General features: G+C 36.6%; 1 protein-coding gene across 1 annotated transcript in view; it reads left to right on the top strand.

Moving 5' to 3' along the window:
- The window catches only part of CHSY3 (chondroitin sulfate synthase 3), a 291,006-nt gene extending 264,285 nt beyond the window's left edge, over nucleotides 1-26,721 (top strand). Inside the window, exon 3 of the mRNA XM_055548340.1 lies at nucleotides 23,502-26,721. Coding sequence (XP_055404315.1) covers nucleotides 23,502-25,064 — 1,563 coding nt within the window. The 3' untranslated portion in view covers nucleotides 25,065-26,721. The remainder of the gene's footprint in view (nucleotides 1-23,501) is intronic.
- The last annotated feature ends 325 nt before the right edge of the window (nucleotides 26,722-27,046 follow it).

The following is a 27,046-nucleotide window of genomic DNA, read 5'->3' as shown; positions in this document are numbered from 1 at the left end:
GCTCCGGTAAGGTCTGCCTTAGCAGAAGGCTGAGATAACTCGAGTTGTCTCTTGTTTTTAAACCATTTTACACTCCTAATCTATTTGGCAATCCCAAAAATGTTTTCTTACCCTGACAGTTTAGAATTTGAGAGCAAGTTGTATCTGTTGATCCAAATCAATGGATCTTATTGCATGAGTAGAGTAGTGTTAAACCTGTATTGGTAATATTGAGTTTTTACAGAAAAGAATCTTGAACTGTCAGATTTCTTAGCATATCATATTCTACCTGGAGTCATTTTATTCCCGCCTGTGCAATTTAGTAACTTCTCTTTCTGACAATCCTTGAAAGTACATCCTGCACCTTTTAGAAAGAGAGACATTCAAGTTACTGCTTATTTCTAGCTTTCAGTCACAAAATCCGTAAAAATTGTGTTGCTTCAAAATAGAGTGAGGGTATGGATTTTGAGCAGGTGTCAGATTGTTTATAAGGTCTTCTGGTTTGAGCAAGACAAGGCCGTTTCAGCATCTAGGACATGTTACTCCCAAGTTACACTTGTCCTCTGTTGAATACACATATTTAGCCTTTAAATAACAAATTCTGTTTTCAAAGGGTTTCATGAACATTAACTAGCATTTCTTCACAGCCTGCCTGTGAGATGGGTCAATATCATTATCACTATTTTATAAATCAGAAAAGTGGAATGGCAGAAGCTGAGTGATTTGAATGAGGAAATATAACATGTCAAAGTTAACCAGGAATGGATTCCTAGCACCAGCCTGGGAGATCACACCACATATCACACTCAGCATCAGTGCCCCTGCACCCAGTGCTCAGAGAACACATGACGTTATTACATGCAAGGATAGTTATGTTTAAGAAGTGAAGAGACAAATTATTAGAGAGTTTAGTTGATTACTGCATGAGCTAGGTGTGCCACATGCAAGCACGCTGCATTGCAGGGAGAACTCCTGACTGAAACTGGAACCATGGACTTTTTGACAGTCATCTCTTGTGACAATATCCTGGAAAGCTTTTTTTTTTTTTTTTTTAAACAGCAAGTACTTTTTCTTAAGTGTCTACTCTGTGTATAGATGATCTTAGACTCTACAAATGTCATTGCTAAGATGTCTATGAGAGGGTACTATCATTCCCAACTTGAGAATTTAAAAAACTAAGCTTAATGGGTTAAATTTCCTTGTCCAGATCACTTGTCTGCTTGAAAGTGAGGCTTAGATTCAAACCTGAATTTGTGAATGGTTGTTTACCTGTGGTACCCAGACATGCCGATGATGACGTTGTTGATGGAGAGAGAGAGCTTTGTAAGCATGCTACCCAGGGTTGACTTCTCTCTCTCTTGTTCTTATGAGAGGCTCAGGTGGAGGTATAGACAGGAAGCACATCATGTTTAGGAACCCTGTGAAGATTAAGAGCGTAAATGTTAGTTAAGAGAATAAGTATACAGTACATTTTCAAAAGGCCAAGATAAGGAGCCAAATGGAATGCTGTTCTGATCAGGCCATTCTTGGAGTGCGGTTGGTTATTATACTTGAAGAGGACTAAAATCCAGCAGCACTATGTTTAGAGGTGAAGAACTGGTGTGCCAATAGGATCTATTTAGGCTGCACTGCAGCGGACTTAGTCATAGTCGTCATTCATGTGAAAGGATGTTGTGTGGAATAAGGAATCTCAGCTGCATTTGGCACTAGAACACAAGATACTAGAACAAAACACCAGCAGTTAAGAGTTAAAGGGCCAAAGACTAGCAGAGAAAATTTTTCTGACTCAGATCCGTCCAAGAAATAAATCAGTTAGCCAGGAAGCTACCTAATCCGAATCATTAAAGTTTCATTAGACTGGTTGAGTGGGAGGAGCATGCCTTTGGATTCTGACTTGCCCGAGTTTGAATCTAACTCTACCATCTTCTCTGATGCTATCTTGTTCCTAAAGAATCAAATAACAATATAGGGTCTAGTCTATGTTAAATTCACTGGAGTTCTTCATGGCCAACAAGAGCACCTAGTAAACATTTAATGTCACTTTCTCAGTTTAGATGGATTGAGGCTTAGACGAGGTATGTTCTAAAGAGCTGGACAACCTTTGATTTCTAAATAAGGGGCAGCCATTAATCAGGGGAATGAATTTTGTAATAGTGATATTTCATAAAGGAAAGTACAAATGAGTTGAAAGTTTGTTCCGAAGCTTTTGCAACATAACCTGGAAAGTATTACTTAAGTGTAAAGGAAGAAATAGAAAAGTGTAGCCGGAGATTTTCAGTGTATTAAAAAGCATTTATTCCTTAATCCTGTATTAAGATGTTCTAAAGAAGGTTTCACACAAAAGTTGTTATTAAGATGACTATACGTATTTATATATCATGATGACCTATACACATGGAGAATATTATTCAGCCATAAAAAGAAACACATCTGAGTCAGTTTTAATGAGGTGGATGTACCTGGAGCCTATTATACAGAGTGAAGACAGACAGAAAGAGAAAGACAAGTACTGTATATTAGTGCATATATATGGGATTTAGAAAGATGATACTGACAATCCTACATGCAGAGTGGCAAAGAAGACAGATGTAAATAATAGACTTTGGACTCAGTGGGAGAAGGCGAGGGTGGGATGATTTGAAAGAATAGCATTGAAACATGTACACTACCATATGTAAAACAGATGGCCATCGCAAGTTCAATGCAGAAAGCAGGGCACCCAAAGCCGGTGCTCTGGGACAACCCAGAGAGATAGGGTGGGGAGGGCTGTGGGAGGCAGGTTCAGAATGTGGAGGACACATGTATACCTGTGGCCGATTCATGTTGGATGTATGGCAAAAACCATCACAATATTGTCAAGTAATTATCCTCCAATTAAAATAAATCAGTTAATTGAAAAAAAAAGAATCCTAAAAAAAGATGACTAAGTTACAAGCACTTTTGTTTTACATATATTTCCCCCCCTTTATCAACCCTTTCAGTTGAGGCATAATAAGTAAATGAAATAAATGCTTGAATGCAGTATCTTAATTATAAATATGAATTTTCTCTGTGAGATGGCAAATTAAATCTAATAACTTTACACAACTGAATTAGCATATGTCAGTTATACTTATTATAGCAATTTTGCACACATGACTAGATGTGTGAGTGGTGAGACTTAGGATATTGGTAGTGATTGAAAGGGCAAGAAGAACAGGGATGGGCACCATTAATTGCTGTAAGGCAGCCAAGAAATGCATCCAACATAATCTTTTCCTGGGGACATTACCATGGGACAGCTTCTTGGTAGAAGTGCCCATCTAATGTGACACGGGACATTTCCAACTAAAACTCCATATTAGTAGGCTTGGGTTTTTTCCCTCTAAATCATAGGCAGCACAGTGGTTTGAAAAGAGTTTGAAGGTGTCACCCTGCTTTCAGAAAAAAAAAAAAAAAAAAAAAGAAGCATATGTTTTGGAGATACACTCTATTTTGAGATTCATTAGCACCATTTAAAGACAACTTCATCTTAGGAGATGATTTCTGTCAAATCTTTCATACCATTTTGGATCTAAATCTGGAACAGATTGAATTTTTGCATCCTACTTTTGTTCAAGGGAAGATTATGAAAGTTAGAACTACAACTTTACTCATTTCAACCAAGAAGAGTTAAATTGTGAACAAGCAAGTTCTCCGACCATCTTACTCCCAATATTCTATGCTACTTAGAAGTACTTACAAAACATGCCATGGGCAGTCCCTTTTCCACCACCTGACCCCCAGTGCTGCCTGATTCCGCACCCTTTTCTCCTCATTCCCTTATTGTAACACAGGAAATGTCTTTTCTCCTAGTAAAGGCCCATCTATCGCTGGAGTTTGGGCCTCATTTCTTCTCAGATGCCTGTCTCCTTCCCCTTCTAATTTCCTCCCTTTGCCTCTTGCTTCCTTCTCTCAAAATCCATTAAGCAGTTTGGGGAGCACCTACTATGTGCTGTCCTGGTGTCTTCTACATTTGGAGATGCTTCTTTGAGCTAGAGAGTTTTAATTCTTTTATTCTTACAGAGGGGAGGAGTCATGGAAATCACCTTTCTGTTTCTGTCATTAAATGCACCCCTTAGTAGCAGAAAGAAACCTACACTGGTTTCAGCTCTGTGCTTCCAAAAAGGAATCTTCAGTTCCTAAGGGAAGGTTGTCATCTAGATGGTGTTGCTCACTCGGCAAATGAAGGTAGGAGTAGAGGATGAGAGGCGTCGCCAGCAGAACTCACAACAGCTACAGTTAAACCTTTGGAGGGAATACCAGGAGCACCTCCAGAAAGTGGAATGAAGTCCAGGTTGTTTTTATTATTACTTTCCAGGGAGCATAGTCTATGGGCTGTCTGTGATATTCAATCATTCCTCGTATTCTGGTGAAATATTTATTGAGTGATGACTGTGTGCCAGACATTCTCCCAGATGTGTTGTGTATACTAATTAATTTTCATGATCACTACAATATTGTCTACCTTTTACTGGTAGGAAAATTGGGTTAAAGGAATACTGAATGATTTATGCTAGATCACAGTCCCAGGGATGGGGAAGCCTGGTGGGCTGCCGTCTATGGGGTCATACAGAGTCGGACACGACTGAAGCGACTTAGCAGCAGCAGCAGCAGATCACAATAGGTAGAGCAGGATTCAAACCCAGATAGTGAAGGACAGAGGAACTTGGAGTACTGCAGTTCATGAGGTCACAAAGAGTCCAACGCAGCTTAACAACTAAGCCACAGTCACCAGATCCCATAGCCAGCCCTCTCACCCCTGTGGCAAGATTCTCCATAATCCATTTAGGAAGACAATACCAAAAAGTCTGAACAAATAGTTTCCTGCCTTCCCTCAGGCAAATATATTCAATGACTTTGATACAACTTACTTAAGAGAACAAAGAGCGAAATGTATTCATCTGAGTCTTATGAAAATAAAGTCCCAAAGTGGCAGAAACAAAGAATTCTTGGGTTCCATTTGGGGCTTTTTCCTGTATATACCCTTAGCATAGGTAGTCTTTTCCTCTTTGAAAATCTTTTCTCTCTTTATTCAAAGTAGGCTCTGAAGTTTAATATTTTTTTTTTAAAGATAGGGAGGGAAAAAGTAATTTATTCTAATACATCTATAGTTTTGTATTTCTGCATATAGATTATTAATCATCTAAAACTTATATTTCTGGGTGTGGTCTATATGAGGAATCAAATTTATTTTTCCTAAATGATGGACAGTTGTCCTAATAATAGTTGTTGAATGGTTTATCCTTTACCTACCTATTAAAATTACTAAATTACTACCTTTAGTTTACCCAAATTCTGAATATATGTAGGACTCTTTGTGGATTGTTTATTCTACTCTGTTAATCTATTTGTCTATTTTTATACTTTTACCACACAATATAAGTACTCAAGGAAATTTGATGTCTTCCTTTTCAAGCTTTTGTTAGCTAGTTTTATTCAACCACCATAGATATTTTAGGGTAAGCCTATCAAGTTCCATTTTTTTTAAGATGATATGTTTTCTGGAATTGCATTGTATTTTAAAATAAATTATAAAATTAATTAATCAGTTTTTAACTAACTTAGAAATTATTTTTTAAAGAATTGCTTATTCAGGATTATGATAGGTTGGGCAATTTATTCAGATATTGCTCTTATGTTCTTAAATTCTCTTTAATAGTTGTATACGTTTTTGTTAGGATTTTAAAGGTACATCATAATATTTATCACAAAGTTGGCATGGTTATTTTGGAAAGGATATCAGTCAATTATGCAGTTATTACAAATTTGTTGCAGTAAAAGAAGGCTTATTGCATTTTCTCACCACTTTGGACTTAGCATAATGTTTTGATGTAGAACTGAGTGATTTTATTTCCCTAAAATGTAGTTTGATTATTTTGCCTTACACAAAAAGGCAAACAAATTATTTCAGGGATTCAGAAAGAAGAAAACATCTAATTTAAAACCACTCTTACTTTTCCTGTTGGAGTTTTAAGAAACCCAAAGTTCTAAAGCAAATTACTGAAATCCGAGTTTCCTGTTTTTTTTTTTTTTTTAAACTAATTTACTAATCTGATATCCTTCTTTGCTGTTATTTAAAACTTTAGATGGAAAAAGTGTGGTAAAAATAATGAAAGCAGTAATAATTTTAGATTACGTTTTATTTAAACCATAGTATCTGTATACTTTACCCCAAATTCTAGTATACTGTTATTCCATTGAGGATTACTGATTTCAATTGAACATTCAATTTTATTTTACTTGAAAAATACTAGCTGAAAACATAAAAGTATCCTTGAATAATATTTAAGATTTATACCAAAAAGGACTTGATTTTACTCCCTGATAGATCTTTTATCTACAGATCAGTTCAGTTCAGTTGCTCAGTTGTGTCCAGCTCTTTGCATCCCCATGGACTCAGCATGTCAGGCTTCCCTGTCCGTCAACAACTCCCGGAGCTTGCTCAAACTCTTGTCCATTGAGTCAGTGATGCCATCCAACTAACTCATCCTCTGTTGTCCCTTTCTCCTCCTGCTGTCAATCTTTCCCAGCTTCAGGGTCTTTTCCAATGAGTCAGTTCTTCACATCAGGTGACCAAAGTATTGGAGTTTCAGCTTCAGTATCAGTCCTTCCAATGAATATTCAGGACTGATTTCCTTTAGGACTGACTAGTTTGATCTGCTTGCAGTCCAAGGGACTCTCAACAGTCTTCTCCAACACCACAGTTCAAAAGCATCAATTCTTCAGTGCTCAGCTTTCTTTATGATCCAATTCTCACATCTATTTACATGGCTACTGGAAAGACGATAGCTTTGACAAGATGGACCTTTTTTGGCAAAGTAATCTCTGCTTTTTAATATGCTGTCTAGGTTGGTTATATCTTTTCTTCCAAGGAGCAAGCATCTTTTAATTGCATGGCTGAAGTCATCATCCACAGTGATTTTGGAGCCCAAGAAAATAAAGTCTGTCACTGTTTCCATTGTTTCCCCATCTGTTTTCCATGAAGTGATGGGACTGTATGCCATGATCTTCATTTTTTGAATGTTGAGTTTTAAGCCAACTCTTTTACTCTCCTCTTTCACTTTCATCAAGACACTCTTTAGTTCCTCCTCTCTTATCTATAGATAGTTCTGTGTTTATATCATTCCTTGCCTTGTTGGGACATTTATTAAACATTAATATTTAATCAGAGATAAATTTTTGTATATCTTTTCTTTTAAGATGCTTATTTAAATAATATATCATGTATAAGAATATATTTAATGTTTTCACATAATTGTTCTTCTTTGACCCTCACACCAATATTTTATATTTGAAAGGCAATGGTTTATTCTCACCATTTAATGGGTAACAAGATTGATACAAATAAAATTGCTTGGTCACTATCACATAGCTTACTAATAGATTACCAATCCAATGATCTTTCTTGTAAAATCAATTCCTTCCCAATATTCCTTTTTAAAAAAGCCATGAAACTGCCTCTCAAGATTCCTGTCTTTGTTTTGTTTGTTTTTAGTTTGTATGTTATTTCTCGTTACATTTTCTACAAGTGCCAGTTTTGGAGCAGAGCTGTGAGGACACTGTAAGAAGGGAATCTTGAGGGGTGATAGAAAAGCCACATAGCAATTATAGTGTGGATCTCACAATAATACAGAAGGAATAAATTACAAAGCTGCAATCAAGTTAGATCTAAACTCAGGTGATGTGAATATAGCAATATTGTACCTTCTCTATTTAATTGCAATTACTTTCAAGTTTATTTTATCATCAAACAAGCAATTTTTCAATCAGTGCAGTTTCTGCAGATCAGCACTCTGGTATATGAATTATTGAACTCATTTATCAGGCACTACTTAATGCTTAGCCCCATCCTTCCAAAGAAACAAAAGGATCAAGAAGTTTGAGGAAGGATTACATGGAAAGCAAACATTTGGAGGACAAACATAATATCACATAATATCACAGTGGTTCTCATTCTCAAAAAAAAAAAGTTTAAATTTGAGAAGAGTAGAATAAATCTTTTAGTGTCATACATGATGTTATTATCTAGAGAAAGTATTTGTCAAAATGCACATAAAGTATATTTTCAGTTCAGATCAGTCGCTTAGTCATGTCTGACTCTTTGCCACCCCATGAATCACAGCACGCCAGGCCTCCCTGTCCATCACCATCTCCCGGAGTTCACTCAAACTCATGTCCATCGAGTCAGTGATGCCATCCAGCCATCTCATCCTCTGTGGTCCCCTTCTCCTCCTGCCCCCAATCCCTTCCAGCATCAGAGTCTTTTCCAATGAGTCAACTCTTCACATGAGGTGGCCAAAGTACTGGAGTTTCAGCTTTAGCAGCATTCCTTCCAAAGAAATCCCAGGGCTGATCTCCTTCAGAATGGACTGGTTGGATCTCCTTGCAGTCCAAGGGACTCTCAAGAGTTTTCTCCAATACCACAGTTCAAAAGCATCAATTCTTCGGCGCTCAGCCTTCTTCACAGTCCAACTCTCACATCCATACATGACCACAGGAAAAACCATAGCCTTGACTAGACGGACCTTTGTTGGCAAAGTAATGTCTCTGCTTTTGAATATGCTACCTAGGTTGGTCATAACTTTCCTTCCAAGGAGTAAGCGTCTTTTAATTTCATGGCTGCAGTCACCACCTGCAGTGGTTTTTGAGCCCCCCAAAAATAAAGTCTGACACTGTTTCCACTGTTTCCCCATCTATTTCCCATGAAGTGATGGGACCAGATGCCATGATCTTAGTTTTCTGAATATATTTTCAAGTATATTTTAGGCTTGGTTAATTTTTTTTTCTTGCAGATAACTCACATAAACATACATAGGAACTATTTGTTTTGACGAAGAAGACATTTAAGCAGAAACAGTGTGCCTCACATTTCATGTCCTTACACAAATGACAAAGTCAGTCCCATGGGACTCACTCCGAACTTGTCAAAGCACTTTTCTCTTCAACTTATGAAACTTTCTCAACTTACGGTCCCAAAGAGCTACTCCTATTTATTCTAAATTCTGTAGTAGGAAAAATCTATGTATTTTTTCTAAGAAAACATATTTATTTTTTTCTTCATTAAAAACATTATCATTTAATCAGATTTTGTCATCCTTAATTACCCAACACTAGTCATTGTGGGTTAAATTCAAAATCTGCTAGGTAGTTTCTTTGCCAATATAAATTTACAATCTAACTTTGGATAGGAAAGGAGTGAAAATAAGTAAATAGCTAATTAGCTAAATGAATGACTCTCTAATTGACAAAAGAATACATTAGAAAACCAAGTATTATAGTAAATACGAAACTGTGTGATACAGTGAGCTCTGTCATGTCTTGCAAAAAAAGAGTCAGGCTGTCCTGGAATTAACAGAAGATACATTTGTGTGGTAAACATTTAGCTAAATTTAAAAGGATGTATAGTGTTTGAATTGGCCAGGGTGTGCAGAAAGGGCAACTTCAGGTGATAGAGAATAGTGCTTTTTCAAATTGTTTTTTTCCTGTTTGCAGAATTTTTTTTCAAATAAGCTGTTACTTTAAAACTTAATATATAATAATACAAAGCAGAGCTGCTCTGATTGAAGTGAGGAGAGAAATGGGCTCCAGAGTCCTGTGAAATTTGTCCTCTTGGTTTCTCCTGGAGTTGTGATTTAGGCATGTTCAAATGTATACACTTATATTTCATCTTTTCTGTATCTTCTGTGGCATCTTTGAGTATTACTGCCTATGTCCATAATGGAGACGTTTACAGTAATCCAAACTTGGACCAGGGTCCAAGCAGTAAAAGGGAGGAAACAAAAGGATAATTAGGAAGTGGTTGTAAAAGAAATAAATACAACATGTTGAAAGGGGTTGCTGGGAAGAGGAAGAAAGGAATCTGCAACATTGCTGAAGTAATGAGTGTATATATCAGGAAGAAAATCAGTGGTACTAGGCAGAGAACTAGAACGTCAGGAGAAGAAACTATATTTGTTTCTTTTAGTATGTATATGTTTTATTCATTTTTTCCCTTTCACTTTATCACTGTGCTGAGATAGGCTTTAAAGCAGAGACTTAAAGACCAGATTTATTCTAGTAGAATCTTTAAGTCTCTGTCTTTTCTGAAAATCTGGAATCTACTCAGAGGCCTGTGATTACAGACAGCCCTGGTCCTGCATTACTTACAGGACAGTGTGAAAGCGTTAGTCGCTCAGTCGTGTCTGATTCTTTGCACCCCATGAACCCCGCCAGACTCCTCTATGGAATTCTCCAGGCAACAGTACTGGAGTGGGGACCTTCTCCAGGGGATCTTCCAGACCTAGGGATCGAACCTGGGTCCGCTGCATAGCTGGCAGATTCTTTACCATCTGTGCCACCAAGGAAGCCATTTACACCGTACCAGGGACTGAAGATAGAGTGAAACTGTGACATACTCTTAGACTTCAGAAAACTCCCAAATTTGTGATAGAGACATATATTTAGATGAATAAACTAATGTGAAATTAAAACTGAGTCAAATCGTGGGGAAGAATGATGCCTGGTACCAGGGGAATATATACCAGGCCTAATCTTTTCAGAGAAGGTATCCAAGAGGCAGTGATATTTAAACTGATAGCGGGAAAGCATGTGCAAAGGCAATAAAGAGAGAAAGGAAGCCAGTAGGACTAGAGCATAGAGGGCAGGAGGTAAGAGAGAAAGCTGGAGAGGAATGCATGATCGTTCCAAGAGCACTGGCTGTCATCGATGGGGAAAAGGAGGGTCACGTGATCATATATGTGTCTTGGAAAGTTGACTCATGTTGCATCATAGGGAACCATTTGGAGAGTGGTCAGATGAGACATAGTCAGAAAGGTGATTAGTACAGAAATACAGAGAAAGTTGGTATCTTGGACCAGAGTGGCCATCCTGAAGATAGAAAGAAGAGAATAAAGATTCAGGTGATAGTTGGGAGATGAAAGAGATTGAAATTGGTGATGAGGGTTAAAGGAGAGCAATGACAGATTAATGATATATTAAGGATAATAACTCTTGACATAGCATCATTATTGCAAGAATCACTTTTCCAATTTAATATTTGGTTTTAAGTTTTATTTATGGAGTTTTGATATGGTGATGTTTTACAGTTAATATAATACTACATATAATTTTTATTTATGTTTTTGCTTATGGTTTTGTTTTTGCTTAAGGATTTATCCATGTGCTTAGAAAATGTAAACACTTACCTACATTTTTCTGATTCCTTTGCAGTATTTTTTCTTGTTTTAAGGGATGGCACTAGTAGGATTTAGATCTGTAATACATCTGAAATACAGACACATGTACACACATACATGTATATAATGTATTCAGAATAAGACGTGATGCAGGTGAGGATCTAAATTTATTTTTCCTTGTAAATAGCTAATTGTTCTATAACTCATATATTAAATTGTGATTCCAAGTCATTTACCTTTTTATGAAGTCTTTTTACAATGAATGTGCCACTGAGATTAGCCCTACAAAATACTAAAAAATTAGACATAGTATTCATTAAACAAGTGATCTATTTTCTTAAATAACCCTATAAAAATTATGTAGAAAATATTTTAAATGCCCTTCCGTATTGGGGGGAATAGCAATGAATAGTCATGAAAACAAACCTCAAAGCTAGTGGGATTTGGATTGTATAATTTTGCTTATTTATAAAATACATCTTTTTAAGTCATTGCTTGTACTAAGCATAGTTGTATTGCTCAGCTTTCATCTGTTTTCTTCTTGGAATTCTACCTTTGCTTCTTAGGACTAAAAACTCATTTATCTGCTCAGACAAGATGACTTTTTAAAAAAAACTCCTTTTAACCTAGCTTGAAAGACAACTCTGCAACTTGAAACCCAAATTATCCTTTCTCTTTTACTAAAGCTAGTGAGTGTACTCTGACGCTAACTGGATCTCATGAAATAATTTTATCAATCCCTAAAGCAAATTACATTTTTCTGTTGTGTCAACTTGACATATGTGATACAAAAATGCCATATACCCAGTCTCCAGTAAGGAAATATCCATGTAATTAAAAAGGTCAAAATGACTCAAATCATTGTCTTTTCATTTCCATAAAACTTGACTTTTAAAAGATGATGCTTTACTTATTTTTAGTTTAGCACCATCTTGGAAACACCTACCTGTTAATTAGAGCCGTGATTCCCTTCAATTCCCGCAGCAGTGCTGAGCCCATGCAGAATTCTACAGCACTATAATTAGGAATTTTCTTCTAAGAAAAACATTATAATAGACATCCTGCCATGCTTATTTTATTTTAATTGGATGTTTAGCTCTAGGGATCTTCATAATTTTTCATGAAACTTTAATGTTAATAAAATCAGCTGGAAGGAAGCACTACTTATCTCCTTGATTACACCATAAGGAGTAGGATCTTAATTTGAACCTTTCTTTTCTTTCTTTCTTTTTTTTTTAAGCTAATGAGAGCAAAGAGTTTTAAGTGAATCAACACAATGCATCACCAAGTACTGCTTGTGACTCGTGTGAAAGAAAACTTACACATGACAGAGTTAAGCAGGGCCGGAAGACCTTATTCAAAACTGTTGCAATAGAGGAGAGAGACTGACTTCAACTACCTCTGAAACACAAGGCAGGAGAGTTTGTAAGTGCTGGGATGAGGTCATGAAAAAGTTCTGGAGGACTTTAGCATGGACATTGGTCAGTGGTATCAGACCATCTGTGTTTGCTAATTGGTGCTTATGGAAGTAAGCCTCCTACCCTCCCCTTAAGATAGGGACATAGGATTTGTCTTTCTGGATGATTACATTTCAAAGGGCTGCTGCTAAGTCGCTTCAGTTGTGTCCGATTCTGTGTGACCCCATAGACGGCAGCCCACCAGGCTGCCCCGTCCCTGGGATTCTTCGGGCAAGAACACTGCAGTGGGTTGCCATTTCCTTCTCCAATGCATGAAAGTGAAAAGTGAAAGTGAAGTCGCTCAGTCGTGTCCGACTCTTCGCGACCCCATGGACTGTAGCCCACCAGGCTCCTCCATCCATGGGAATTTCCAGGCAAGAGTACTAAAGTGGGGTGCCAACAAAGACAGAAATATAGATCAATGGAACAAAATAGAAAGCCCAGAGATAAATCCACGCACATATGGACACCTTATCTTTGACAAAGGAGGCAAGAATATACAATGGATTAAAGACAATATCTTTAACAAGTGGTGCTGGGAACTCTGGTCAACCACTTGTAAAAGAATGAAACTAGAACACTTTCTAACACCATACACAAAAATAAACTCAAAATGGATTAAAGATCTAAATGTAAGACCAGAAACTATAAAACTCCTAGAGGAGAACATAGGCAAAACACTCTCTGACATACATCACAGCAGGATCCTCTATGACCCACCTCCCAGAATATTGGAAATCAAAGCAAAAATAAACAAATGGGACCTAATTAACCTTAAAAGCTTCTGCACATCAAAGGAAACTATTAGCAAGGTGAAAAGACAGCCTTCAGAATGGGAGAAGATCATAGCAAATGAAGCAACTGACAACTAATCTCGAGAATATACAAGCAACTCCTACAGCTCAACTCCAGAAAAATAAATGACCCAATCAAAAAATGGGCCAAAGAACTAAATAGACATTTCTCCAAAGAAGACATACAGATGGCTAACAAACACATGAAAAGATGCTCAACATCACTCATTATCAGAGAAATGCAAATCAAAACCACTATGAGGTACCATTTCACACCAGTCAGAATGGCTGCGATCCAAAAGTCTACAAGCAATAAATGCTGGAGAGGGTGTGGAGAAAAGGGAACCCTCTTCCACTGTTGGTGGGAATGCAAACTAGTACAGCCACTATGGAGAACAGTGTGGAGATTCCTTAAAAAACTGGAAATAGACCTGCCTTATGATCCAGCAATCCCACTGCTGGGCATACACACTGAGGAAACCAGAAGGGAAAGAGACACGTGTACCCCAATGTTCATCGCAGCACTGTTTATCATAGCCAGGACATGGAAGCAACCTAGATGTCCATCAGCAGATGAATGGATAAGAGAGCTGTGGTACATATGCACAATGGAGTATTACTCAGCCATTAAAAAGAATACATTTGCATCAGTTCTAATGAGGTGGATGAAACCGGAGCCTATTATACAGAGTGAAGTAAGCCAGAAAGAAAAACACCAATACAGTATACTAACGCATATATATGGAATTTAGAAAGATGGTAACAATAACCCTGTGTACGAGACAGCAAAAGAGACACTGATGTATAGAACAGTCTTATGGACTCTGTGGGAGAGGGAGAGGGTGGGAAGATTTGGGAGAATGGCATTGAAACATGTAAAATATCATGTATGAAACGAGTTGCCAGTCCAGGTTCGATGCACGATACTGGATGCTTGGGGCTGGTGCACTGGGATGACCCAGAGGGATGATATGGGGAGGGAGGAGGGAGGAGGGTTCAGGATGGGGAACACATGTATACCTGTGGCGGATTCATTTTGACATTTGGCAAAACTAATACAATTATGTAAAGTTTAAAAATAAAATAAAATTTAAAAAAATAAAAAAAATAAAAATAAAGTGGGGTGCCATCGCCTTCAAAGGGCTACTTGATTTCAAAGGGATACCAGCTACTTGATAAAGAGTCTTGGCTTATAAAACTGGCAAGAGACTGAAAGATTGATGACTCAAAGGAGCAGAGGCAGCATTTACAGTCACGAGTTTTCTAAAGTGAATGTTCCAAGAGAAAAGAGGTAAGGAACCTTTAAATCAGGTAGAAACATGTCCAGAGTTTAGTCCAGCTAAAGGAAGTATCAAGGCCATTTTGGTAACCCATTGATGATCTACTAGATTGTAGCTGATGATCTGGAAACTGATCTAAAAGTACAAATCTTTTCTTATAGGCAAAGTAAATACAATTTGAATATCTTTACACTTTATGTATACTAAAGGCTACTCATGAGTAACCTATCAAATTAGATGTTAGCATATAGCAGGAAAATCTTTGAGTCTGCTTTAAAGTGCCAGAAATTTCACTGTTGAGAGTTTACATAATAATAATAATAAATATACCCATTGATGCCAGACACTGTTTTAAGCATGTTTTATATAATGTACACAACAGTCCAGGAGCTCTTCTTTTCCCAGAAGTTGTAATTTGTCCGGGGTCAGATGGGGAATGGAGGAGCAGATCTCAAAGCCAGGGCCATGACTCCAGAGCCAGGATCTTGGCTCAAAATAGACATGCATGAGCACAAGCTGAAAGAATGAAAGAGGAGTGAGCACGAGAGATTCGTTTTTCTTTCCTTTAAGTAACTGAAATGTACCCCCAATCCAGTTCTCACTCCACCCACTTTAACCTTAGTTGTGTCCTATTTCTTGAAAGGAAGACTGCTGTGTCTCCATGCAGGTGTCAAAGACCTTCTTCCAGCTTTGCTTTCATTCCCATTTTTCGTGGTCTCTCAGCAGCACTTCATTTACTTGTGCAGAAATGATTAATGTGACAGAGGCCAGCCTGACTTAGACTCAGTTTGGACTCTTACGATCATTTCACATTCCAGTGGCACAAAGCAGGAAAGATGATAGGTGTCCTCCACCTTTCACCCTGGTTGGGTGACTACTTCAATTATGAAAATAGTAAAAAGATGTATGACCACCATCAGTTATGGTCTAACAGTATTGGAGTGCAAGTGACTACTTAAGTGAGATATAAAAGCTTTAAGGTATTTGCCAAATCTTGTATAACACAGATGTGTGAAGACTTCTGTTACATTGCATTTTTATACTTAAACATTCAAAAGCCTGAGAAATAAGGCAGAATGCTGAAAATTTTCCGTTAGAGAATCAGAGTTCTGAGAGTAAATGTTTTGATTCCTGTTTTGGTTACCAACTAGTTTGGGAGTGAATATATGAATTTATTAAAAATTAATTATAAATATTTTATTAAGTACTCTACCCAGGAGACCCCTAGGAGCAGGTTATCTAGAAAGGCATATAAAGTCAAGTAAGGTGGCTCAGATGGTAAAGCGTCTGCCTACAATGCGGGAGACCTGGGTTCGATCCCTGGGTTGGGAAGATCCTCTGGAGAAGGAAATGGCAACCCACGCCAGTACTCTTGCCTGGAAAGTCCCATGGGCAGAGGACCCTGGTAGGCTACAGTCTATGGGGTCACAAAGAGTCAGACACGACTGAGTGACTTTACTTTCACTTTTCAAAATAACAGGTACCAAATGGCATAATTAATAACTTGTCAAAATTAGATAGCTGTTTATGAGTTTATATATTTAGTGCTTGTCTCCCCGAGTAGGCAGTCAACTCCATGAGGGCAGGGACTAGGCTTCTTTGTTGCTCTACCATAGCAACTAACATGTTGTAGAAACACAATGAATATTTTTAAATGAATGAATGAGTCATTCATTCTGCAATTATAAGAGGCAGACAAAATTATGGAAGGGATTACATCAGGAATGGTTTGGTCAGGGAAAGTTACTGAAATTGTCATACTTTCATAAATCTGTTATCTTTCTCGTGTTTTCAAAAGTTTTATTAATTGGATTCCACTAGACGGAAGAGCCTGGTAGGCTGCAGTGCATGGGGTCGCTAAGAGTCAGACACGACTGAGCGACTTCACTTTCACTTTCCACTTTCATGCATTGGAGAAGGAAATGGCAACCCACTCCAGTGTTCTTGCCTGGAGAATCCCATGGACGGAGAAGCCTGGTAGGCTGCAGTCCATGGGGTCGCACAGAGTCGGACACGACTGAAGCGACTTAGCAGCAGCAGCAGCAGGTTTCTTGAACATCTGCTATGCACATTGTACTATATTCTTCTACCCAATTTATCCAATAAGATTGTACTCTATAATGTACTGACAGCCTAAGTCAACTTTCTACATAATGAATATTAAATTTTCTTTCTTTAATCTTGAGAAATAATATCTTATTTTCATTTCAGAGTATATTTAAACATAGACCTACTGACATTAAACATAGACCTACTAACATAAACCAGTTAACATTAAACTGCGTGATGCCTTCCTTTTATTTCTTGGAAGATCATCAACTTATAGCTTCTTACAAATGGTGCTCCAAATTACCCTGAAGTTATTTCCCTGGTGCTCAGATGGTAAAGCATCTTCCTACAATGCAGGAGACCCAAGTTCAGTCCCTGAGTTGGGAAGATCCGCTAGAGAAGGAAATGGCAACCCACTCCAGTACTCTTGCCTGGAAAATCCCATGGACAGAGGAGCATGGTAGGCTACAGTCCATGGGGTCGCAAAGAGTTGGACATGACTGAGCAACTTCACTTTCACTTTCTTTATTTGAGGAACATTAATGATCACTAAAAATGGTCTTGTAGCCTAAGTTCATAATTATAGAAGTACATGTCATTCTCTAAGTAAAAAATCATAAGTCTGCTCCATTCTTGTACCTTCTACCTTAGTGGATAATATGCTGTTCATTCAAATTAGCAAGCTTATAATCAGTCTTTTGGGCTTCCCTCGTGATTCAGATGGTAAAAAATCTGCCTGCAATGCAAGAGACCTGGGTTTGATCCCTGGGTTGGGAAGATCCACTAGAGAAGGAAATGGCAACCCACTCCAGTGTTCTTGCCTGGAAAATCCCATGGACAGAGGAAATCCCTCCTACCTGGAGGGCTACAGTCCACAGTGTTACAGTCAGATACGACTGAGCAACTAACCCTCATATTCAGTCTTTCATGAGGGTAAATGATAGGCAGCTTGAATTTTGGGAGAATGGAAATAACAAATCAACAGCAACAGCAAAAGTCTTTTAACTGTAGCTTTAGCATCTTTATAGTTAAAGAGGGAACAACTTGGGCTTTCAAAGCTTTCATAACTGGAATAAAATTCATGAGCTAGAAAATAGACTACTTTCTTTTTTTATTTGGAAAGCAAGGTATAATTTTATGCATGATCAGTTCCAGCATATAGTTAATACGTTTCCTTCAGAGGATAAGATTCATTAATTGTGTTCATGTCTTTCAAAATTGCATGCAACGACTATCTTTCCATTTGTTTTTCAGAGATCTTGAAAGTCTAGTTGGAAAGTGATAACTTCCTTCTTTCCCATTGTCTCATATAAGTTATTGTGTGGTAATTAAATCACCAGTGAAGGGCATAGTTAAGTTATATTGGTATGAGATCAAGAAAGAATGTGTGTAGGTTTGCAAAGAGGCAGCTTAAAAATTTCTTCAAAATTCCTCTTTGCTCTTCACTATAATAAATTGTGAATAGATTAAAAGCTTTAAGGTAATATTGAATGCAAAAAATTTACTTGACTATTTACCAGATTTAAAAATATCTACAGGGGAAGTGAATTGTATCAGTTTCAACAATCATCTGCTATTATCTTAACTATAATATCAGGAAGCATTTGTATGATAACTGCCTGAATTTGTGTATGTCAGGCTAAATCTAGCAAATTGATATGCAATCAAGTTCAATTATCATTAGTTTTATTTCCTTCTCCAGGGGATCTTCCTGACCGAGGGATCGAACCTGGGTCTCCCACATTGTAGGCAGACGCTTTACCCTCTGAGTCACCAGGGAAGCCCGTATTTAATCATAGTATTACTTTATTTCTAACAGGTTAATTTTAATTAAGGTATATGGATTTATTTAAACCAACAATTGATTATGTGCCATAATATTATAAACTGAAATCTTATGAACTTGGTGATTGTTTTTTTATTTTAAATCCCTTTGAAGTTTGCCTGTAATGGCATGTGTCCAGAATATACCCTGCTGGGAAATCTGTATCACTTGATGATTTTCTATGTTGTCTGAAAGTATTTTTAAACTGTTGCAAATATATACTGCTGAGAAAACTTCATCACAACTAGGAGTATCTGGAAGCTATTTTCTGTGTTGTCTGACAGGTTGTTTTTTCTTAAACTAAAATAGCTAACAAAATTAAATGTAACAGAAAAAAAAAAGTACCAGTTTTAATGGTACAGATTGCCCATATGAGATTGTTTAGGATTTCAACCAAAATTAAACTAGCTAATTAAACAGAGGCAAATCATACAGAGCTAAAATTAAAACACATCCATTTACCAGATTGTTTTTGACAGGATTCCTTTGGTTGCAAGCGATAGAACCACCGCTAAACTACCTGAAAGAGAGATGAAAGTATTGTCGTAGGATGCTAAGAAGTCTGGGGGTAATCTTAGGCACAGCTCAGTATGTGTTCAGCGCTCTCTACAGTGCTGTCTTTCTTGTGTTGCTTCTCTGCCCTTGTCTGGGTGCAAGGTCTGCTTTTCTTTCTGAGGAATTATAATATGCAAAATCTGAGCCTGTAGCCAAAGGGAAAGATTTTTTTTGCTCATACCCAGGAATGAAATTAATCTGCCTGCTGTGTAAAGAGTCTGCCTGAAATGCAGGAGACCCGGGTTTGATCCCTGGGTCAGGAAGATCCCCTGGAGAAGGGAATGAATGCCAACGCACTCCAGTATTCTTGCCTGGAGAATTCCATGGACAGAGAAGCCTGGCAGGCTACAGTCCCCATGGTGTCGCAAAGAGTCAGACATGACTGAGCCGTTCACACTTTTCACTTACTACATACTAATTGGCCAGATTGTGATTTGTAATTGACCAGATTTCCTGTTTAGGAAAGGTGAGGCTCGTGTGGAATAAAAGGAAAAGATTTTTTTACCATCTTTATCATTTTCAAGGGTACAGTTTAGTGATGTCAGCTCTATTCACATTGTTGTGCAACAACAGAACTTTTTCATCTTTCAAAACGGAAACTCGGTACCCACAGAACAATTCATTTCCCCCTCCCCCAGCCTCTGGAAACTATCATTCTAGTTTCTGTCTCTATGAGTTTGACTACTTTATAGATCTCATAAAAGTAGAATCATAGTATTTGTCTTTTTGTAACTAGCTGATTTCACTTAGTGTAATGTCTTCAGGGTTCATCTATGTTGTGGCCTGTGACTAAATTAGAGAATCCTTTTTATGAGAAATGAAGTGGCCTAATGGGGACAAAAGAACTTATAATAAATTGAAATAGGTTTTTTATATAAATAAAGACATTTTCTTTTTCATAGAGAAAAAATAATTAAATTATTTTCTTAATAAAGAACACAAAGCTTTCTGATAATGGCATGGCCTTTTATTTCCACTTCCCTTCAACAAAGACCTCTTAAAGACAATTCAGTCAGTTTTTAGATGATGATCTGAAATTAAATGATGGCTGAACTGAGCATATTTGGGTTCTTTTCTAAGGAAAATGAGGCCATTCTCCTTGACTCATTTATTCAATACTTACACTAATGATAATAGTATAAAAAAAAAGTAACAACTATAGTAATAATAATAGCTTACTCTTATTATAACTCTTATTAATAGCAGTTATTCTAAACAAAGTACTTTTCTAAGTCCTGAATTATTTCTCTCTAAACCATCATAACTTTATTTATATTTCATTTTTTAGCTTTCTTAATTTCTATTTTTTCCCCTTTACTGAGCCTTCCACAGTGTTTATTCTTTATTTTTCTTATGACTTAATTTTCACACCTGAGTTTATTATATATATATATAACAAAGACATATAATAAAGACAGTTTATCTTTATTTCTTAGTTCTGTGAAGTGACATTTCATCTCTACCATCACATCCCTGAGATCTTGTATTTCTAATTTATTGTTTTCCAAGAGAGAGGAAAATTCTTCTTATGACTTTTAGAACTGTCCCTTAATATTTTCCTCAGTTTCATGAATTCTTTTCTTGGTGGGGTGAGGCTATTTTTTCATCTAGTCTTTTTCTCTTGCAGAGACTTTGAAACACAGAAACTTGCAGAAACACTGAAATCAGTTAGTACCCATTGATGTCAATTGCTTTTGCTTTTGTTGATGTCAGTGATTTTGTTAGTGTGAAATGATTTTTACTTTCAGTATAAGGTTGTGGAGGTACCATGAAATCAACTGAAAATTCTATAAGGGAAAGGAAATTCTGAATTATTTCAAACAAACTAATATAATTTTAAATGTGTATTTTATACTTTTTCTTAAAACAATTTTGCTGTATTCAAAATTTTGTGTGATAAGTAGCAAAAGTGACTGCTTATTCTAGTTCTGGTCATAATCTCATTACTCTCAGTAGACCCTTGGTTAAATCACTTAACCTTCCTGAACCTTGGTTTCCCAAAAATCCCCACAATACTTTATCTCTCTTGTAGTAAAATGTTGAGGATTTTTATTAGCAGAAGGTTCCTCAATGGTATGCTTGATACATTGAAGCACTGAGTGTATATGGCCAAATTATAACTGTTCCCAAGCATTTCCAGAAATGAACAAAGACGAGGCAAGCCTAAAGAGTGCTGCTCTCATTCTCTGAAAACTCCTAGTTAAAAAGAGGAATCTCAGGAAGAGGCTGGCAAATCCTTGTCTTGATTGATACCAGACACAGTACTAAGCAATGTATATATATATTTTTCTTATTGAGCAACATTTTAATATACATTGAGATGGTTGGCATTTTATCTATTGTAGATTAGGAGACAGATTTAGATAGATTGGCTAGGAAATGGCTTAGAAATGGTGGAGCCAGTACTCAAGTCTAGATCTGGCTAATTTCACAGCCAGGCTCGTAAGCATTCCCCTGTCTATGCTGCAGAGCTTGATCCTCCCTACATATAAACAGAAAATTTGGATATAATCTATGTTTCTTAATAGAAAATATAACATGAATTCAAGATGATCTTATCATTACCACACTACCTAGAGTATGTATGAGGGTGCTCTTTTTAAATATTGCCCCCCTCACTGACTTTGCTTATAATATTTCTGCAAAGGAATACACTAGAAAAATAAGCACTATATAGGGAACTTGTGTTGTAATGATATGAGTGATGCAAGTTATTTAACTATTTTAATACTGATAATCTTTGTTCTATAACAAATATCAGCTTTATCAAGTTGTGCAGTATTAATCACTTCAGTATCACTAAAGGAGCTAGATAAGTCTGCAATTGAACAGTTCACCTCTGAGCAATGTCTCCTATTTAATTTAGCATGTTTCTGTTTTGTTAGTAATGTAAAGCAGGCCTTAAGAAAGAATAGTTTCAGAGAGCCAATAATTTGTAGAGGTGGTAAAATTAATATTCTATATGCCATTAGAATTTTTTATCTTGTTGCATACCAAAAAAAAAAGAAAAAAACCCATGAAAACCTACCTAAAGTAATATGTTGAGGCAATTTCAGGTGAAGGATAATAATACAAAATTAGAGATATAATAGCCCATTCATATGGATTTAATTTGATTTAACATCAAAGTTTCAAATAAAAATTGGTATATGTTTTTAGGAAAAAATATTGGATGTAACTAAACTCTCTTGAATCAAGTCCAAAATCCATCTCAGAATATCTGCTGTTACATTCTTCAAGGTCAGATGATGTTGATTTGAAAATCTAAGAGTATAGAATAAGAACCAGATGAAATACTGGAGATAAAGAATATGCCACGGTATTGGTCTAACATTTTTTAGATCACCTTCACTAGGAAAATTCTGATATTCATATTCTCTCTCTCCCTTCTCACATACCCACATACATTTATGTACATACATATCAAAAACCCTACCTGGTTTTACATGCATGTATATGCATATTTTTAAAAGAAAGTTATTTATTAATTGGGGGATAGCAAATACATCATAAGTAATACTTGAGTGAATGTTCACAAATTAAATGCGTATGTGCCACCATGACTTAGATCAGCAAATACAATACTGTTAACACTGCAGAGCTTCCTGCCCCCTTTCTGGATTTTTGATCGGCTGTTCTTATAGCTAACTACATCAGTTAGCTGTGCCTGTTTCTTAATTTCATATGAAGAGAATCATATAAAATGTATTCATTTGTACATGGCTTCTTTTACTTGTTTATGAGTTTGTCTGTGTTGTTGAGTAGTAGTATTTCATTTGTCTTAATTATTGTATTACTTTCTATTAGATTTATTCTTGATGTACATTCAGGTTGCTTTCAGTTTGGGTGTATTATTAATAATACTGCTTTGAATATATATATATATATGTATAGATATTTAGGTAAATGTATGCATGTATTTGTATTGGGCATATTTCTAAGAGTAGAATTACTGAGTAACAGGGAATGCATTTGATCATTTTAGTCAATACAGTTTTCCACAGTGGTTGAACCAAGTTACATTCTCACCAGCCATGTATGAGAGTTCCAAATCTGCAATTAATACTTTGACAGCACATTATGTATCATTAGCCATTTTTGTAGGTTAAATATCACATTGTGACTTTAAACTGCATTACACTGGTGATGAATGAGCTAGAGAAATGTTTTGTATGTTTATCAGGCATTTACATATTCTCTTTTGTGAAGTGCCCATAAAAGATTTTTTCCCATTTTTCATATTTTATGTCATTTTTGTTATGAAATATGGTATAAGTAATTCTTACTAAATATTTTAGTTTAAATGTTTTATTGCTTAGTTTCTTTTAAAATTTATTTTAACATCTTGATTTCCTTCTACTTTTCAGATGCAGCAACTGTTCCATGAAAATTATGAACACAATCGCAAGGGTTATATCCAAGACCTTCACAACAGCAAAATCCATGCAGCCATAACACTTCATCCAAACAAAAGGCCTGCCTACCAATACAGGCTTCATAATTACATGCTCAGCCGCAAAATTTCTGAACTGCGCTACCGCACCATCCAGCTCCACCGGGAGAGTGCGCTGATGAGCAAGCTTAGTAATAGCGAAGTGAGCAAAGAGGACCAGCAGCTGGGAGTAATGCCTTCTTTCAACCACTTCCAGCCTCGGGAGAGAGATGAAGTGATAGAATGGGAGTTCCTGACAGGGAAGCTCCTTTACTCAGCATCTGAGAACCAGCCTCCTCGACAGAGCATCAATAGCATCCTGAGAACAGCGCTGGATGATACTGTCCTACAGGTGATGGAGATGATCAATGAGAATGCCAAGACGAGAGGACGGCTCATTGACTTCAAAGAAATTCAATATGGCTACCGCAGGGTTGATCCCATGCATGGGGTGGAGTACATTTTGGATTTACTTCTCTTATACAAAAGACACAAGGGGAGGAAACTGACTGTGCCAGTAAGACGCCATGCCTATCTTCAGCAGTTGTTCAGCAAGCCTTTCTTCAGAGAAACTGAAGAGCTGGATGTCAACAGCCTTGTAGAGAGTATTAACAGTGACACTCAATCATTCTCCTTTATATCGAATTCTTTAAAGATACTGTCTTCTTTTCAAGGTGCCAAAGAAGTGGGAGGGCACAGTGAAAAGAAAATACACATTCTTGTCCCTCTCATTGGAAGGTATGACACTTTCTTGAGATTCATGGAGAACTTTGAAAACACTTGTCTTATCCCAAAGCAGAATGTAAAACTGGTCATCATCCTTTTCAGTAAGGATTCTGGCCAAGATTCCAACAAGCATATTGAGCTTATACAAGAATATCAGAACAAGTACCCCAAAGCAGAAATCACCCTGATCCCCATGAAGGGGGAGTTTTCCAGAGGTCTTGGTCTTGCAATGGGATCTTCCCAGTTTGACAATGATACTTTGCTGCTATTTTGTGATGTTGACTTGATCTTCAGAGGAGATTTTCTCCAACGATGTAGAGACAATACAATTCAGGGACAACAGGTGTACTACCCCATCATCTTTAGCCAGTATGACCCAAAGGTAACCAATGGGGGGAACCCTCCAACCGATGACGACTTCGTCTTCTCAAAGAAGACTGGATTCTGGAGAGATTATGGATATGGAATTACCTGTATTTATAAAAGTGATCTTCTGGGAGCAGGTGGATTTGATACCTCAATACAAGGCTGGGGACTGGAAGATGTAGATCTCTACAATAAAGTCATTCTATCTGGCTTGAGGCCCTTCAGAAGTCAAGAAGTAGGAGTGGTCCACATTTTCCATCCAGTTCATTGTGACCCTAACTTGGACCCTAAGCAGTATAAGATGTGCTTAGGATCCAAGGCAAGTACTTTTGCCTCAACCGTGCAACTGGCTGAACTATGGCTGGAAAAACATTTGGGTGTCAGGTACAATCGAACTCTCTCCTGACAATCCAGGCAACACATATTGCCTTTTTTAAAGGGGAGTTTACCTCATTGTTGGTTGTTGTTGTTTAATTTTATTATTGTTATTTTTATTATTATAATTATTATTGTTATAATTTTATTTTGTTGTCCAGGTCTTAAACTACTCTTGGTTGTCTTCCAAAGAGTGTTTGTTGACCTCAAACAAGAAGAGTCTGCAGTTCACTGATATTTCAGATTTCTACTGAAGTCAATAGGCATATTACTTTTATATATCTTTATTTGAGATTGAGTTAAATCGTGGCAATCAAATGACTTTTGAAGCTCATTCAACATGAGAGACAGCTTAGAAGAATGTTCTCTTGGGGCTTTAAGATGCAATATCGACTTTTCTTTCATTTGTCAAATTCAATGTGATACAAATATTTACTGGTGAAAGGTACCACAAAAGTGCTTTATGCTTCCTATGGGGAAGGGACTCTGTAACATAAACTTGAGTTTTGTAATTTATACAAGGACTTAAATATATAGACAATAATTTTCTTCATCTTTAGGATTTTTAAAGTAAATGAACACTTATGATTGTAAGTTTATTTTTTAAAAAAAGTTTTAAAAATTTGAGGAGTTTTGTTCCACAAGCAACCGGTACTGGCTACCCTGGTCTTATGACAATTATCTTACTCCTCACAACGGTCTGCTATAAATGCGAATGAACTTTATTTTCTCAAGGAAATATGATTTAATTAAATATTCATGTACGTTTTAGAAGCTTTATGAAACAATGTCCTTCATTTGCTGGCAAGAAGATAAAATATGACAGAACCTGGTTATTTATAATAAAACAGGTATGACAGTATTCTTTTTCAAAAACACTGAAAAATTTGTGTTGTTTCCTTTTGGTCAAATTTGATGTATTTCTTAATGGTCATAGTCACTAAAGCATGCTTGCTACAAAGGCTGGAATCATTAATAAGGGATTATGGGCATGATATTTATATCAATATGCTTTGAGTTCTGGCTTTCATAAGTGATTAAAATGAGCAATTGTTTAGTCAATAATTTACAGTCTGGAGGAAGTATTCCTCTTCAATCTCATTAGCTTTGTGATCAAACTGAACCAAGAATAGGTCAAAAACAGATTTTGATACAGGTTGGCAGATGGCACAAAGATACGAAAATAAATGCAGAAATTATAAATATAAAATTAATTTTATAATTATATTGCTATTTATAAGACACATAGGAAAATGTTTCATTTCTATACCATTCTTTCTCAAATCTGAATCAGTAGTGCCCAGTTTGTAGAAAAATATAATCTTATTCAATAAATGTAAGAGAAAATGAAAATCTGTATAAGAAGCTCTTGTGAAAGCATATTTTTTAAATTTCATCTTGTAAATAAGTAATGTATTTGCATAGTGCCAAAATCAAACAAGATGTCAAATGTCTACCACTGTCAGTCTCACTCTCTATTCACCCAAATCTGTCCTTAACTGCACATAACCACCATTTTAGGTGTATGTATGTTTGTGTGCATGTTTTTCTACAGTTTCACAAGCAGAAAAGACATATATTTATTTTCTTCTCCCTTGATACACAAAATGTAGCCTATTATACATGCTGTTTTATACTTTGATTTTCTTTTTTCAAACTAGAACACTAAAATTTGCATCAAAATTGATTTGAAAGCAATTGTAAGTTATTACCATTATTTGGAACTGGTTGTCCTGAGGTCATATAGCATTTGCCTTAGTAATGACTTTCTTATGTGGCAACCATCTCTTTTAGCAAAGACCTTTTGGGGGTTTCAAAAAAATAACATTGCTTAATATTGTGAAAAATATGGCACTTTCCTTGACTAAAACATATGATCTTAATAATGTAAGATTCATTAGAGAGGAATTAATGGCACTTTTAGATGTTAAAAATCTTGACAAGGCCGACATTTCAGAGCTGATCTCTGCTCTCATGTTGTCTCTGTCCTTCACAACCCTTTTATAATAGCTC

This window comes from Bubalus kerabau, chromosome 1 (assembly GCF_029407905.1).
Source record: "Bubalus kerabau isolate K-KA32 ecotype Philippines breed swamp buffalo chromosome 1, PCC_UOA_SB_1v2, whole genome shotgun sequence".
Lineage (NCBI taxonomy): Eukaryota > Metazoa > Chordata > Mammalia > Artiodactyla > Bovidae > Bubalus > Bubalus kerabau.
The sequence above is the reverse complement of the archived record's forward strand: the minus strand, read 5'-3'. Positions and strand labels throughout refer to the sequence as shown.